The sequence below is a fragment of the Labrus mixtus genome, chromosome 24, assembly GCF_963584025.1.
Source record: "Labrus mixtus chromosome 24, fLabMix1.1, whole genome shotgun sequence".
Lineage (NCBI taxonomy): Eukaryota > Metazoa > Chordata > Actinopteri > Labriformes > Labridae > Labrus > Labrus mixtus.
In genome coordinates, this window is record NC_083635.1 from 9,785,200 (window position 1) to 9,803,383 (window position 18,184).

The 18,184-nt window shown below is 41.9% G+C and overlaps 1 protein-coding gene across 6 annotated transcripts in view; it reads left to right on the forward strand.

Moving 5' to 3' along the window:
• runx1 (RUNX family transcription factor 1) overlaps positions 1-16,562 on the forward strand; it is a 40,047-nt gene extending 23,485 nt beyond the window's left edge. For 4 of the 6 annotated variants that reach the window (XM_061032459.1, XM_061032457.1, XM_061032458.1 and 1 more), the window contains 7 exons: positions 2,056-2,207; positions 2,302-2,412; positions 4,504-4,660; positions 8,556-8,660; positions 10,017-10,220; positions 14,405-14,551; positions 14,632-16,562. In XM_061032459.1, coding sequence (XP_060888442.1) covers positions 2,056-2,207; positions 2,302-2,412; positions 4,504-4,660; positions 8,556-8,660; positions 10,017-10,220; positions 14,405-14,551; positions 14,632-15,179 — 1,424 coding nt within the window. In that variant the 3' untranslated portion in view covers positions 15,180-16,562. The remainder of the gene's footprint in view (positions 1-2,055; positions 2,208-2,301; positions 2,413-4,503; positions 4,661-8,555; positions 8,661-10,016; positions 10,221-14,404; positions 14,552-14,631) is intronic. The other 2 variants (XM_061032462.1, XM_061032463.1) reach the window with 1 other exon arrangement.
• Positions 16,563-18,184: the final 1,622 nt, after the last annotated feature.

Below are 18,184 nucleotides of genomic sequence, written 5' to 3' on the forward strand. Positions count from 1 at the left end.
AGATAAAAAAGGAATTGATGAGCAAGCGTTCATTAAAATGTATGACCCCAAATCTCCTCATTTCACACTCGCTGTTTTAAAACCGTTAAAAATTCTGATGGTTCAAACCTCAAAGCAGACCGCCATGAAGATGAACTTCATCTCTGCCACTTCTTTCATTTTCTTTCTAACCTTCCTTTAAAATGATATTATTTGAATTACTGCATTCCAAAATTGACCCATTCACGCTCGTAAAAGTAAACGCGTGAGTCGAGGTCTTCTAGTTTGTCGGACAATAACGTGAGTAATTCAGCAGGAGAGGACTGTGTGAGTGCGTGTCGGCTGTGTGTCTGTGCGGGTCGGTGGAGCTCTCAGTGAGGTCACAGTCTTTACAAAGTGAAGTATCAGTGTGAAGGTTTCAACTGTAAACTAAACTCCAAACCACCAGCATGTGGCTTTAGTTGTGGGCTGGCTGACTGACAAGCCGTGAGCCTTTGACACACACACACACACACACACACACACACACAATGCACAGTCACACGCACAGCTGTCCGTTTATCTGCCTGCCCCTTCTCTGACAATTATTCCCTGAAAGCAGAGAGCCGCTGCAGTCTTTAGTTTGATGACTGCACACTCTGGTATGTGTGAGCACAGTGTGTGTCATCATGCACTGTGTGTGTGTGTGTCTGTGTGTGTGTGTCTGTGTGTGTGTGTCTGTGTGTGTCTGTGTGTCTGTGTGTGTGTGTGTGTGTGTGTGTGTGTCTGTGTGTGTGTGTGTGTGTGTCTGTGTGTCTGTGTGTGTGTGTCTGTGTGTGTCTGTGTGTGTGTGTGTCTGTGTGTGTGTGTCTGTGTGTGTGTCATCATGCACTGTGTGTGTCTGTGTGTGTGTGTGTGTGTGTGTGTGTGTGTGTGTGTGTGTGTGTGTGTGTGTGTGTCATCATGCACTGTGTGTCTGTGTGTGTGTGTGTGTGTGTGTGTCTGTGTGTGTGTCTGTGTGTGTGTGTCTGTGTGTGTGTCTGTGTGTGTGTGTGTGTGTGTCATCATGCACTGTGTGTCTGTGTGTGTGTGTGTCTGTGTGTGTCTGTGTGTGTGTGTCTGTGTGTGTCTGTGTGTGTGTGTCTGTGTGTGTCTGTGTGTGTGTCTGTGTGTGTGTGTCTGTGTGTGTGTCTGTGTGTGTGTGTGTGTGTGTGTGTCATCATGCACTGTGTGTCTGTGTGTGTGTGTCTGTGTGTGTCTGTGTGTGTCTGTGTGTGTGTCTGTGTGTGTGTGTGTGTGTGTGTGTGTGTCTGTGTGTGTCTGTGTGTGTGTGTGTGTGTGTGTGTGTGTCTGTGTGTCTGTGTGTGTGTGTGTGTGTCTGTGTGTGTGTGTCTGTGTGTGTGTCTGTGTGTGTGTCTGTGTGTGTGTGTGTGTCTGTGTGTGTGTCTGTGTGTGTGTGTGTGTGTCTGTGTGTGTGTGTCTGTGTGTGTGTCTGTGTGTGTGTCTGTGTGTGTGTGTGTGTGTGTGTGTGTCTGTGTGTGTGTGTGTGTGTGTGTTTGAGTTTGATCCCTGGTTTCATACATCCTCCTTCTTTCTCTAGCACTGATTTATTGTCTTGTTTTTCATGTATTTATATGAAATAAACTCCAGTTTATGTGTCGCACAGTATTCACAAAAATCCCTCCCAAAGTTTATTCACATTTTTAACAATGTCAGTGTTTGTGATCAGTCTGAAGACTTGGACATGAATCTGTCATTTTCCCTTGATTCATTATTTTTTATCTGTAAGCTGTTATGAAGTGAAAAACATCTTGAACAGTTTCCCAGACACCACAAAGACGTTAGACAAAACATTTGCGCCTACAATCCTAAACCCGAAGATTTTCAGTTTTTATTTTGCCTGGGGTTAAGAAAAACTTAAGGAAAAAGAGGAATAGAATTTGAAACATATTACTCTGTGTTATAAAATATAATTTATCGTCTAAATCGATAGCTGTTGACCTGTTTGTTTCAAATCTGTTGAATCTTTAATCTGCAGCTTTTAAGAGAATAATTATATGGAAAATGACCTCGTATAACCTTTCTCTCCTCTATTAGACCCAGCCCCCGGCCGGCGTTACACCCCCCCATCCACTACCCTCGCCTCGGGGGGGAAGATGGCTGAGGCCCTGCCGCTGGGCGCCCAGGAGGCCGGAGGCGGGGCCGCTCTGGTGAGCAAACTGCGAATGGCCGACCGCGGCATGGTGGAGGTACGGAGACGTTGAGATACGTCTAAAAACACTCCTGAATGTTTTCTAACATGATGAACGTCACACGGAAGCTAAACTGTGGTTTATATTTCAGGTGATCTCAGATCATCCAGGTGAGCTGATGAAGACAGACAGTCCTAACTTCCTGTGCTCGGTGCTGCCCACACACTGGAGGTGTAACAAGACCCTGCCCATCGCATTTAAGGTGTGTGTGTCGCTTTAAATCCCAACACCTATTTTCATTTAGCTTGTTACTAAAGTGATACAGATTTACAATTTATGATCAACAATCAAAATGTATTTCATTGTTATGAATAAATCAATAACAATGAAATCAACTCTTCCTTGATAAACGATTTAATTTAATATTGCTTTTACCGTATAAAAACGTGTGATTTAAACTCTGAATTATGTTTGTAATGTTTTACTTTGATGTTGCTTTTAGTCAAATAAAAAATACAAATATTATTTAACTGTAGAATGAAAAATTAAATATAAATACTGATACTTTCTGAATGATAATAGAGTGAAGTTACCATCGGTCGATATTTGGTCGTCCACAAATCACTCACTCACTCAATTTATGATTATAAAACACTATGTGTCATTTGTGCTAACTTGATAACGTCATTGATCAGCTGATGAAGATGTTCTTCTGCACTTTTTTTTCCGTTAACAGCTTCAGCATGTTGTGATTTCATATTATTCTAAATTCTGAAAAAAAAACCATCGTGCTCATTCATACAAGAAAAAAAAGATGCAGAGATATTTAGTGTTTTACATGTACATTATGAAGGGTACTCCCTGGTGCATCCATGTTTGTATGTGTAATTGTGTGTGTGTGTGTGTGTGTGTGTGTGTGTGTGTGTGTGTGTGTGTGTGTGTGTGTGTGTGAGTATGTGAACGGTTATCCTGCACTCTGAGACAAAATGCATTTACAGAAAAGCAGCTTTTAGCAGCAAAACACACAACTGATTGATTTATTGGGTTTTATGCATTAATGTGCGCACATAGATGTGTGTGTGTGTGTGTGTGTGTGTGTGTGTGTGTGTGTGTGTGTGTGTGTGTGTGTGTTAGGGAGTTTGGTGCATTATGCATCATTATGGAGTGCCATGAGCGGATGTCACGGCCTTTTACTGATGATGGATGACTTTTATGATGCACACACACACACACACACACACACACACACACACACACACTCATATACCCTATATGTAGAGAGACATAAGTGCAAATTTCATGAGCATGCTGGACTCTGCACAGGCGCTTACTGTATGTACAGTAATTAGATTACACACACTATGTAGTTGAAAGAATGTACACACACACACACACACACACACACACACACACACACACACACACACACACACAGGCAATAAAGCATAAAACCAGCCAAGCAGAATAAACAAGGCAAAGGAAACAATTATGAAGCTGAATGTGTGTGTGTGTGTGTGTGTGTGTGTGTGTGTGTGTGTGTGTGTGTGTGTGTGTGTGTGTGTTTGCATGTGCTTTTGTCCTCTCACACTTCTTGAGTGAAAAGTTTACGTTTTTTATTTCACACCAAGCAGGTAAAAGCTGCTTTCCTTTAACAAGATTTACATCCAATCACAAGACCTGACCTGCTCAGGTCGATACCAACATGGGTTGATTTCTGCTACATGAGCATATTGACGTCTCAGCTCATTCTCAAGGCCACTTCAGATTGTAAATACAGAGTCTGGCCGACATTATTTCCCGTAAAACTATTCTAAAATGCTGTTCACCTGAGAGCGATCACAGGCTGTGGTTACTCGCCGCGAGAGCTCGGGGTTAAAGAGAACCCGTGCGTGGTGTCGTACAGTATCTACGTGGTCATTTGCACACTGATGGTTTTCTTTGATTAACGTTAATATGGAAATCAGCCTCCAGTTGGTTCTATATTTGCATACATGTGGAGGAAGACAATGTGCTCTCGAGTGCGCTCTTTCACATTTCTGTGTTCTGTTTTTTTTTTTTTTTTGGAAGACTTTCATTCTCTCTTGGGAAAAATATGTCCCTTCATTACATTTTTCTCATTTCTCTTGACATTTAAATAGTTCTGGATCACGGCAAAGACGCATTTTATTGTTTTATTATTTGATATTAGACAACCTGCATGGAAAACTCAATTCTAAGTTGTAAATGAAAACTGGCCTGCAGCATGAAAACTTATTTTGAGCTTATTGTTCGGCCGCAGTAAACTCTCTTTTTTTTATTCACATATTGACCAAAAAGAAGACTAAAACGGCCTTTTCCCACATCGTGTCTGCAGGTGGTTGCCTTGGGCGACATCCCAGACGGGACCCTGGTGACGGTAATGGCGGGGAACGATGAAAACTACTCAGCTGAGCTTCGGAACGCCACGGCCGCAATCAAGAACCAAGTGGCCAGATTCAACGACCTGCGCTTTGTCGGCCGCAGTGGAAGAGGTAAAAAAAACCAAAAAAAAACCACAAACACACAAATAATGTCGTTTAAAATGAACTATGACGCATAAAATGTGAGTGTGAGTAGAGTCTGCCCTTTAAAGGCGCCAAACAGGTTGAATTGCAGTGCCTGCGTTCTGCACTAACACAGGAGGCAGCGTGGATAAATTAGGGGAAGTACAAGTGAATAAAAACAGTATTCACAGAACTTCCTCCTAACACAACCATTCAAAGTCTACCTCGCTTTACCCCCCCCCCCCCCCCCCCCCTCATGTCTTTAACGGACACACTAGACCACAGTTACTCTAAATCAGTCGCAGGCAAATGTCCCAACTTATCTATTTAAAACACCAGTCCTGTGTACACAAGCTCTGCGAACACTCACACATTCATGAACACACACACACACACACACACACACACACACACACACACACACACACACATTAAAATGACAACTGCTGCACAGCTGAAGAGAAATATAGGAATAACTGTCAATGTTTGACAATCCTGCTCTATAAATTGAAGGATATCAAAATTTGAGGAGTGCAAATTTGTTTATATGCAAATAAAAAAAAAAACACCTGGATGTATTTTTATTCACTGAGTCTTCATCCCTACACTTTTATATATTTTGTTTTGCGTGCTGTAGCATGCTAGCAGGTCACTACATAGCCCACCAAGTTTCCACTAGGTTACAATTTCATGACGGTTTAGTTTCACTGTAGTGTCTTCTGAAGGTTAACAATAGTACAGCCATGCTAGAAACGGTGTGCCAAATGCTAATTTTAACATGCTAACGTATCATATTTACTGTGTTCACTATCTGGGTTGACTGCTTTTATGCTAAAATATGCTAACTTTAGTGCTAAAAGGCTAAAGAGAATGTCTAGATTTACATTCTCTTGGTTTACTGACAGATATTAGTATGTTCTCTATCTTATATGATTCAAGTTATGGAATTTTGTTTGACAATTTTGTTGTTCACAATCACTTTTCTGCCTCAAATTTGTGAAATAATCTTGATTACTACGCGGGATATAGTGAACTGTGTGCTTTCCAGTCACAAGTCAGGCTGAGTTTCCCCACCTAAAACCTCTAAATGTCATTAGCTGTCTGTGTGGGAAGTGGTTAGCTTAGGTGCCGACAGCAAGGAGCGGTTTTAGTGGTTTGACTAGCGGTTAGTGTGTTTCTGTGTGTGTGGCAGTCAGAGTCAAACATCTCATATTCAGTCATCATTAGGCCAGTGGTCCTTGTTTTGCAGAAGCTGTTATTTCAACACTGAAACAGCGCAGCAGTTGCTCTGTGGATTTGCATATCAGAAATAGTCAGAGTGAATCCATCTGTTTGCAGTTTGCAGTCGATGATATACAGTCGGTTAGTTTATGTGTGATGGCTCTGCTCCTGAAATCAGTCACACCGTGAGAATATAGTTTCAAATTGTTTTAAAAGAAAGACACAAAAACCCTGAAACATTCTCTCAGCTCACATCTTATTTATATCACAGTGGCTTGACAGGAAATGTAATGTTAATTGCAGATGTAAACTATTCAACGTCATCTGTTATGTTGCTACTGCCGTGTTGCAGTGGTGTTGGAGTGTGTGTGTGTGTGTGTGTGTGTGTGTGTGTGTGTGTGTGTGTGCAAGTGCAACCAGTTTTTTTGGCTCTGCGTTAGTTCCTCCTTTAAACAGGACCGTCATTTTTCTCTTTCACTATATCATACTCTTTGTGAACATGCACAAACAAACGCACAAACACCACCTTGTTGTTCCTACACACACACACACACACACACACACACACACACACACACACATCGCTCGGTATAACACGGGGTAAATAAGAGATTCTATCTGATCGGCTGATTGAGAGAAAAGGTGTCTCTGCAGGCTCTGACATGATGCTCACAGACACACACAATACAGCACATGTGTGAAATCTGTTCTTATCTACAGAGACATGTAGGGGTGATAACAGAGAATACCGGAAAACTTCATTTGTGAGTGTGTGCGGGCATATGTGTGTGTTTTTGTGCAAAGCCACCGGTTGGTTGGCTGATAGACACAACAGACACAAAGAGCTCAGCTGTTCTCCTCCTCCTGTCTCTTCGTCAGACAAAATCTCTTCCTGTAAACTCCCTCATGTGAAAAGATAAAAAAAAAAAATTTCACCACACAATTTATTTACAATATTTATCAATTTGTATAAGAACACTAAACAGAAACATGGGGAGCTTTTCAGTGGAAATGCCCTCTAGTGGCCTGTTGGTGTAAATACAATAAACAACAGGAACGGTGCCAATTTATGCCAGTTAGGTCCATTTTAAAACGCCACAAAGAACAACACACACATCATATAATAGCATGAATCAATGGTATGTGTGGCTGGTAAGAAGAATGCTTCATGTACCAACAGCATGGCAAACGACACATAAAGTAACGGCTAAAGGTTTTCATGGTCAGTTAGAGCGCGTCGGATAAAGCCACAAGAAAACGTAACAGTACATGTATTTTTGTTTCTTGTTCAAGAGATTAAAAAAAAAACGTTTTATGTGACATGTTTGCTTAATAACAGAAAAAAAAAGCCTCAAATACAAAAACACAAAATACTGAAAAGATAGCAGACACATTTGGAGAGACAGAGCAAGAGAGAAGTGAGAGTAACACCTGGTGTTACCCACATACTGTACGTCTAGTGTGTGTGTGTGTGTGTGTGTGTGTGTGTGTGTGTGTGGCATCAGACTGTCTGCATGTGGTAACTTTACTCCGGCCCTGGCACACAACAGCAGTGGTGGTCCTACACGTGTGTGTGTTTGCAGAAAGCTTAGTGATGAGTGAGTGTTGCTTCCAAACTTGAGGCTACACACACACACACACACACATGCACACACGCACACACACACACACACACCCTTTTATTACAGTCGACATATATTTGTTTTCACTTATGACCACGGTTCAACTGATACCACTTTTTTATGGTTGATATTTTTGGATTATACCACGGTCAAATTATCCTCTTGTCTCTGATTGGCCGACGAGTGTCCCTTTAAATATTGGGATACATTTACACTTTATCCTCTTTTCTAAATCAGTGCCCCATTTTTTTAAGGATGCCAGTTACCATAGCAACAGTGATGATAAAGTGACGGAAAGATCACTTTAATCAATCAATAAGGTTTAATTTTACTCACAATATAACTTACATTACAAACTACTATTAATCCATAAATAGTCATCCTGTTTTTTTCATACCAATGAACATAATCTCTTTTACTACATTCACAACATTTACTTGACATTGAACTATTCAGGGAGGCTGAGATGAAGGGGAGAAACTGCAGAATGCTATTTTATCGTGTCTTAGCTATTTGACAAAAATGTGTTGCCTAACACTGCTGTGATTTAAAATATAATTTATTTGTCTTTTAGCCTCAGCATAATCAATATGGTCTGATATAGTAAACTCAATATTCTGCCTCAAGACATGAAAAACCCAGTAACAGTTACCTAATTACACACGCTACACTTCCACCTATCCAGGCAGGTTTAGTGGATCAATTAGTGCACTGTGGTCCGTCTCTTTCTTCATATTACCGTTTTTATCCGTGTGTGTAATAGTGAGTATATGTGTGTGGCTTCTGCTTTATTCCTGTCTGGGGCACCATGACTTTCATGACTTAATGCATGAAGCAGACCAAAAGGATATTTTAGGAGAAGGAGGGAGGGAGGAGTGAAGTAGAGGAAAGAAATCAGGAAAGAAAGGAGAGTGTGACTTGAAAATGTTTCAAATACTAATTAACCGTTTTTTTTCCATGACTTTCTTTTCCCCTATCCTTTTCTCATTCTCTCTCCACCTGCCTGCTCCCATCTTCTCTCCTCTCCTTTTCTTTCATAGGGAAGAGTTTCACCCTGACCATCACGGTGTTCACCAACCCTCCTCAAGTGGCCACATACCAGAGAGCCATTAAGATAACGGTGGACGGTCCCAGAGAGCCACGACGTGAGTGACGCGCAAATGTTTAACACAGCGCTGAGAACGTTCTAATACACTCACTATTGACCTCACATAACCCCACTTCAAAAATACCAAAACATCACTTTAAAAAAAACATACTGCAGATGTGGAAAGCAAGATTGTTACCTGCTGGCATCGTGGGTTCTTGGATAGCCTCGTGGTTACGTTGCATGTAAAGAGGTGACGGTCCTCCTCGCATGAGACCTCGGCCCTTTGCTGCACGTCATCCCCCACTCTCTCATCCCGACATTTCCTGTCTCTCCTCAGCTGTCCTGTCCAATAAAGCACAACATGGCCAGAAAAAATAACTTGAGAAAAATACTGGCATCGTAACAAAACTGGAGTTTTGCAGAGTCATTCAACAATAACATTCTTGACAACTGCTGCACAGCTGAACAACAGTCTGCTGTTGTATGTCAGAGTATTGTGCAACAGTTTCAAATCCTGGGTTAAATAATCTACATCTACATCATTGTTTCTGACCCATAAATTACTTTATCATAGAGTTATTGTGTAGTTACTTATTTGCTGACAGAGACGTGAGACTACAGTTTGAATCTGAAGTTTCTATTTGATCACTTTAAGTTGTTTTTGTTGTATTGTAGAGGCAAAGCCCACAAACTAACTGCACGCTGAGTGAGGAGAAGCCTGTAATCCCTACAGACAAAGTCTCAGATGAGTGAGTCAATAAGAAACCTGATGCAACGCTGAGTTCCTCTCCCACTCACTGTGATGAAATGAGGGGATTTCTGAAGCAGACGATGAAGCAGAAGAGAGAAACAGATTTTTCCGCGTAATAAAAAAAATGTCAGGGGAATATTTTGAATTCATGGTAAATGGGATTGAACTTGAACATAGTCAGGAGTCAGGAGAGACGTGAGGTGACAGAAAGAGAGGAAGACTCCTGCCAGCTCCGCTCAGCTGTGAATAACCATCACTCGTCTCTAACTCGCCCACACACACACAGTATTAATACACACACATGTACACTTCCCCCTTTGGGAGGAAGTGCCTGTAACTGGAGCTCAGTCTCAGGGCTTTGAAGTGCAGCCAACACAACAGACAGCGTGACAGACCACCACACAGACACACACACCCGGGGAGACAGCCCGACCCCTACGCGGCGCCCATCGCCAGATTCCCCACGCAGTAGCAGACAGTGTGTTAATAATGTTAGGGCATTGTTAAAGCCAGTAGGGTTGTAATCCCTGGATTATGTAATCAGATTTCATGCATGAATCTGCGTCAGCAAATCGCGTTTTTTTCGCGCTGCAAAAAAAGTTGGTGTCAAGGAGAAATATTTTCAAACCATGACAGTTAAATGTCATCTCTCACTCCCAGGCCACCGTCAAAAGATGGACGAGGTCAAACCCGGCACCCTGGCGTTCTCAGAGAGGCTAACAGAGCTGGAGCACCTGAGGAGGAACTCCATGAGGGTGACGCCACCTCACCACCATCACCACCAACCCTCCGCCAACACTCGCCAATCTGCGGCGCTTAACTCCGCCACCTTCTCCAGCCCGACGCACACTCAGATCACTGCCGGTAAGAGAGGAAAACTGATTCATATGTCAGGCCTATGCAAGCAAGGAACATAATTTACTCTTCACCTCACTCTTTAAAATCTGCCTCAATCCCTTAACAAGTGTGCCCTAGTTATAACCATAGACTGTGTATAAATATGGACAATGCGTCTCCATCTCCTTCCATTGTAGGACCAATATACTCCCATGACGGGTGCTGACATGTTGCGCTAGTGGTGGTGTCTTTTGGAGCCAAGAAGGGGTTCTGGATGGTGGACCCTCATAACTGTAGTCCCGCCCCTTCCACTAACCGCAGCACATGTTTAACTTGTCGATGAAATAGCAAAGATCACACAGATTTACGCAGTTTACAGCAGAACAGATTCTCCTGTCAGTGTGAAGCAGACACTCACAGTTATGGATACGTACAGTGACTCTTTCCTCCAACCATTCCCCCTCTCGAATTAAACTGTAGTAACCTCTTTGAATCTAAAAACATAGCTTTTGAATCAAACCTTTATTCTATACATGCACAACATAGCTTAGCATCACCAGTGCTCATGTGGTCAGAAAGAGCCAGACATACACCAACCCTACAATTAGTGGCTGACCTGCTTTAGCACCTGAGCTGAAGTATTGAGAAACGACCCCGCTGCAGTCTGTGTATGGGCTCAAACAAGAACACATTAAGCAACCACTCAGACGTTAACAAAACTGTGTTACATATGCTGGAAAACAGGAAGCTAACGGATTAGTCAGACGTGTCTTTACATGGGAACTGCGTTGCTGTTGCTAACCATGTCAATCCGTGACATCACACCAGCCATGACATGTCGACTCTGAAAATGACCCGCTTTACAAAAACGGTATCAAATCGTTTTTTAAGATTTTAAAAGACGTGTGTCGTCAGGTCAATGACTTTACATGATCAGTCTAGGTTGAAACAGAAACAAATGTGGTGGTTATTTTTTGAATTGACGAGAAACCCATTTCCCTCCGGAGGTATTGATATAGAGGTGGTGACTACATTAGATCATCTTTCTCTGGAAGCAGCTCAACAGCTGGTTCAATGTGGAAGAGACATGTTTAGTTATTTTCCTATATCAACCGTTCTTGAGTAAAGACAACACCCCATGAGTTAATGTGCATGACCAATTCATTCAGAAAAATGAGTCAACACTATCTGTCTATGTGGAGCTCCTTGCCTTTTAAGGGTGCACCTGCACTCCCACAGAGAGGCTTCAAAAAACGTCTGTATGGCAACATGTGTTTTAAAGCTTCTGTGAGGTTTTTTTAGCTGGTTATGAAACAGATTGAGCTAAATACAGATACCTCTATATGACATACAAGGCAAACAAGAGTTAGTCATTTTCTCTCATGTCCAACCTTGAAAACAGAACAGAGTTTGCTGAACAGCTGACTTCTTCTGCCCGATAAAAAACTTGTCTCTGATCAGCAGTTACTAGACTGATACATCGGCTACTGACACCGGTGCATGCCAATATTTTAGGACGTGCCGATTTCTGTGAACAGGGCCAAAATCGACCGATACAGATGTTGAACCGATGCATCCCTAATTTCCATATTGTTATTTTTTAATTCAGGAACTCGTGGCTGCAGGGTTGGTGTCAGACGAGTCAATTCACAGCATATAGTCAAGCTGCTTTTTTTTTGCATTTTCCATGGCAAAGACACATGGTGACTGACATGTTTGAATATTAGAAGACATCAGGATGAGTTTGTTCATCAGACTGGCTCTAACCACCTGTGAGAAAGAGAAAGAGGTTTTTACCAACGGTTAGTTCAAGTTCCTCTTAACGGGGGAAAAGTGGACCTTGACGCAAACATTAAGTGTTCCCCCTTTTGATTTTATGAAAGGGAAGATTTGTCGGTACAGGGTTGAACGAAAAGCGTTTCAACTTTGTGTGAGAATGTGTGTGTTTGCGCATCTAGATGCATCAAACCTCACTGTTCCTCTTTGTGGTTTTTGTGAGATCCATTGTGGTCTGTGTGTGTATGTGTGTGTACCTGTTGGTGTGTGTGTGTTGCGGTTGCTGTGGATACTCTATGCGGCACCAAAAGACGGTATCTGTTCCTCTTCTGCTTTCAGTGGTACGACGCTGTTTGTGTGTGACTTTTTTTTTTTTTTTTTTTGCATTTGCATTTGCATGCGAGTAAGTGAGGAAGTAAGTTATTACTTAAGGAGGAAATGAGAGTCAGCTGACAGGAAGAGCTGCTGTGAGAAAAAGAAATGTTGCAAAAGTACAACTGCTTTTAAATGTAACCGTCAGAATTTTACAAATCCAAATTCAGCCTTGAAAACAAATATGGGGGAGGCATCCAAATCCAACACAATTAATGCACACAATGTATGAGCGGTACTAAAAACTGCAAAAATCAGGTATAACAAAATGTGCAAAGTCCCAAAAACAGTAAACAGAGTGTAAAGCTAAATTATTAAAGCTATTCAATTAGTTATTGAATATGACTAGTATTGGTGCATGTCTTTAAAGGAAGCAATTATACGTTTGTTTTGCAGATATTCAGCTATTCTTTAGACTGGAAAGCAGCTGAGACATAAACCAAGTCAAAATTGTAGAGCAGAGGTGAGAGCGCTCTGTGCTCCCTGCTCTCAATGTTTTTCTGATCCCTCTTAAAAATGAAAATAGCAACAGGAAACCGTTATTAGGCCATTAGAGCCCTCACTCTCTTTTCCTCTCTCTTCCCCTTTCGTCTCTTTGCTTTCCTCCGTCATCAGGCACCCTGCTCCTCTTTCGTTTCTCTTTTTTACAATCGTCTTCCCTTCTTTCACTTCTCACATTTTCTGAGTAATAAATACTGTACGATCATGCAGCGCACTGACTGATCGTGTGTGTTTTTAAAGTAGTCCATGTGCATATGCTTCGGTGTGGCCGGGCAGTTAAAGTCTCTGCTGCCAAAACACTTAGAGCTCATAAGAGAAGTAAAATACACAGAGTGGTGTAGCATGATGAAGCCTTTTCTACCTTTAGATAACAGCTAATAATAGTATTCAACTACTTCCTATCTAACATTACAATAGCATGAATTTTATTCTGTAAGTATTAGTTTTTCAGACACTTGATAGTAATATTGTTATCGGCTGCTTGAATGACCCGTTAGCTATGAAACAAATACAGAGTGAGGGGAGCATCACTTATAGGAGACACTTTTCTATGTGTTCCAGTTCTATGCTTCAGGCAGCCAGCCGCCTGTGACTCCTGCCCCACATTAGTGCTCTCTGCCAGGGGAGAAAAGCGAGGAAAGGAGGGGGCTTGGCACAGGGCCTGGCCGTCACCACCACCCAGATACACCACACACAGAAACACACACACACACACAAAATGCAATGCTTGGGAGAGCTCTTGGCTAGACTTGAAAAGCCTTCATTGACGTCTCGGCTGCTGTGTACAATTTGCTTCCTCGTCTGTCTGCGCACACACACACACAGACACACACACACACACAGACACACACACACATGTACGTCTGCAAGTCTGTGGGTGATCAGCGCATTTATTAGACTATGGGGAAAGACTGGATTGAATGAAAGAACTCACACACACACACACAGCCCTCCCTTTTATCCGTCCACCCACACACTAAGTTAATTGCTTCCTCTCCTTCATCTTTCTTTCTTCTGATCTTTTTCATTTTCTGTCTTAACGTGAAGTTCATTTAAATCAGCCTTTGTTTAACAGACATTTCCATACAATTCAACATGTTTTTAATACACTCGTTAACTCAAAGGAAACATATTTTTCTCTGGCACAAATCAAAACATGGATTTTCAAGCTGAAGACTTTCTTCCTACCTTTCCTGAATGAATCTTGCTGCGTTGTGTGTGTTTGACCTGAGCTTGTGATGACTGAAAAAGTCGAACTTTATTTTACTTATTAAAACTGTCTAACTTGTGGTTCTGACAAAATAACCCCGGTTGTTATAGTGATGTCATCAGGGTTGACTCAGTAAGAAGAGACTTTCAGTAGGAAGCAAGGTCTAATAGAAGAGAGGGGCATTTTGAGTTGCATTATGGGACATGTAGTATACAGTTAATTGTTATAATGATCAACAATATAATAATATTTTTTCTGACGTGATTGAAATCAGAAACCACCATCATCAAAACCCCTCCTGTCAAGATCTAAAGGCATGACTGAATCATTTCTCTCTCTCTCTTTCTCTTAGATTCCAGACAGATGCAGTCGTCTCCGTCTTGGTCCTACGACCAATCATATCCATACCTTGGCCAGATTACCACGCCCACCGTCCACACAGCCAATCCCCTTTCGCCTGGTCGCTCCTCGCTCAGTGACCTGTCCTCACGACTCACAGGTAGAGCACCGAAGCTTGCACACACTGAACGAACAAGATGTAATTTAATTAGGTCTTAACCTCTGACCTTTCCCTCTCAGGTCCTGATCTCACAGCTTTTGGAGACCCCAGGATGACCTTAGAACGACCTTTCAGCTCCCTCCCATCCTTGCCTGACTCCCGCTTCTCCGATCCTCGAGTCCACTACCCTCCGACAGCTGCCGCCTTCACCTACGCGCCGTCTCACAACCCTGTCTCCAACGGCGCCCTCGGCATCACTATGGCAACGGCAATGGCAACCACTCCAGCGGGGAGGTACCACACATACCTGCCTCCTCCCTACCCGGCAAACACCCCCCACCAGGCTCAGAATGGTCACTTCCAGTCCACCTCTTCGCCGTACCACCTGTACTACTCCACCGCTGCCGGGTCGTACCAGTTTTCCATGATGGCGGGGGGAGGAGGCAGCGGTGACTCGCGCTCCCCGCCAAGGATCCTGCCGCCGTGCACCAACGCCTCCACCGGCACCTCTCTCCTGCACCCCTCTCTGCCCAATCAGAATGAAGGAGTGGGTGTGGAGGTGGAGTCCAGCCACAGTACCTCGCCGACAAACATGGTGGCAGCAGAAGCTGTCTGGAGACCGTACTGAATACGTCACAGAGGATGCACTTGTTTAGGGAGGCTACCTGGTCATGTGACGACCAAAATCATTAAACAGGGAAACAAACACCAATCCTACAACAGCATGTGATTACTAACACTCATATCAGTGAGAGAAGAAGGAAAGTCTGGTGTTTATTCTTCTCTCACTGAGCCCATCAAAAGGCAAAAACATCCATTTTTTAATCTGCCTTTATAACTTCCTGACTTCCATACAAAGTCTGTTGCTATCAACTACAAGCACATTGGTTCCTAGTGTAGTTGTAAATCTTTTTTTTTTTTAAATGCAATAAATGCACAATTTAATTTTGTAATTCTGTCAAACAGATGGAAAGATTTAGATTGATTATACTCACTTAACAAAACCCAACTTTGAAATTCATATAGCGTCCAAACATCAACGGTGAGAATGGAAAAAGCCAGCACCCAGTGGTTGTTAAAAGCACTATCGCCTGTCACTTGTGCACATTCCCCCGATTGTCTCCAGGGGAAAACTGCATCTTCAGGAGTCTTCTAACTTTTCTTCTCACAATTACTAAATCTTCATTTTAGAACAACCATGTGTCACCACTTGACCAGGAGCCTGATGAGTGCACCCAGAATAAAAAACGGATCTACTGAAAAACAATGTTGGCGAATACAAAAACAAGCAGAGTGATTGACAGGTGCAAGTGAATGGAAAAAGACTTTGCAGAGGAGATGTGATAAATGAAGGACGCAGGGTAATATTTTTGGTTTTACACTGACAAGTGCATGCAGCGGCACTGGACTGATCACCACTCAGCATCCTTTGTAAAATAACTCCTTCCTTGTAAATGTTGGTGTTGTGAATAGATTTGCTCATGCCAAATATCTTGACTGCCTGGTTGTTTCACCCTTCATGATTCAAGCCCTCTTACAGTGGGATTTTTTTTTTTTTTAGGAAAAACTAAACCCATTTAAACGTTTTTATTGTTTACATTTGTGTTACCAGTTGGATGCAAAAACTGAAAGATTGTCTTACATCAGAAACTTTCGTCCAGGGTGATTTTTTCAGGGGGTTTCAAATGCCTTTATTTGAGGGGACAGAGAAGGAAATCGAGGAGCGAGAGTGGGAAAGAACCGAGGGTCATACTCGGAACTAGGGAGATCCCCGTCCTGGACTGTAGCCTCAGTAAATGGGGCGCATGATGTAACCACAAGGCCAACTGGCACTGCAAGGTGAATTATTCTGACTTAAAAGTTGGATTTTGACTCGTTTCTTTTTTTTCTCAGCATGATATTTTGTTAATTTATTCCACGATACCGGTTGTGGTAGCATTTCATGTGTGTGTTTGTGTGTGAAAGAGACAAAGACTGTGTGTGTACTGTAAATAAAATGGCTGTCAATGACTGTTGTAGTTTCATTCACCTTCATTTCTCTAACACACACATATGTCCACAGGAGTTTTCTTGGTGCACATTTGGTTTTGATATCTATAAATATTCTGGGGAAAAAGATACGACTCTTGCTCGGTCGTTATTGGTCATTTGATATTTTTTTTTCTCGCTTAATTCTGACTTCATATAAAAAATACTTCTAGGGTGCTGCTACCTGTATGAATGCCAAATACACACACACACACATTTCATCCATTGCTATTCCTGAACCTGAAGGAATTTCTACAGGCAAACGGACAAGTCCTAGCTTGCTTTCCCTGCCAGATTACACACCGCAGACACGCACACACACACACACACACACACACGTTGCTAAATAAAGATTAAGTGGTTGCAGCCAGACGGTGAGCACACAGTATTAAAGCTGATCTCCTGCCGGCAAAGGTTGCAAAATGGCCGGCAAATCATCAAATGAGTCATGTGAACTTTCAGTAAAAGACTTCAAACCCTTCAAAATGAGTTCTATTAAATCATAAATCATGTTTTTGTGGATGACTTCACTCATTCAAGCAGCTTTGTCAGTAAAGACAGCTGCAAACATCAAGGCAAGATTGGGAAAAGTCAATTTTCTCAACAGCTGGAAGACAATCAAAGGTGCTTAAAAACAGAAGGGCTGTTAAGACACTAAACAGTGACATCTAGTGGTCGAACTTCATCATGACAACACAATCAGTCTCCACAATCTTTAAAACAGAAGGTCAAGGGCACTACTTTAAGATAATAAACAAACAGATTGTTGATACAGACATAAAGTTGTTTACGTTGAAAATAGTATTCCCAATTTTACAAGCAGTTCCATCTTCAGGAGGGTTCATGGATCTATTTGGGCATTGACGACATCACATTTCAGTGTCGTAGTTTTGATGCTTAAGGCATTTGTTTTCTCTCTTTTGGCCTAACAATTGAAACCAGAATTGATTTCCTAACAGCAGCCATCACTCTGAAACGCTACAGGCATGATTGATGATCCACAATAATGACAAACCCTGTAGAAATTCAAAGGAGGAGAACATTTACATAATGTCCTATTAATCACTGTGACACAGGAACATAGGGGGTGATGGCAGGGGAGGGCGACATCAAGAAACAGCTCAGGACGGGAAAAATCCGCCAGTCACAAATCTGTATGTAAAAGGATTTTTGTGCGGCTGTTCAAAGAACCACATTGTCAGCCAAACATGTTTGATAGGCTACTCCTTGAGGTGTACGTATAAAAAGATTAAATTAAAGCTGTTTTAATAACACACCTCAATTTTAACCAATGCATCATTTTGCCCATTTACACATTTATCTTTTTAGTTTAGATGTTTTTCATTTTTAAATTTGCAATATGTAAATTACAGAAAAAATACACTTTTGACAAATAAGAATATAATCTCATGACGTTAAATACTGAATGATATTGTGTTGGGTAGGTTATAGCTTCTTTAAGTTAATTTACATTTAGGTTTAGATTAGTCTATATTCTATATTTTGTATATTCAAATATTTCTTTTTAAAATTTTACATTATATTCTATTTTACTGTATGTGTATTAGCAATTTGAGTGTTATTGCATGGCCTTGCGGAACAGTC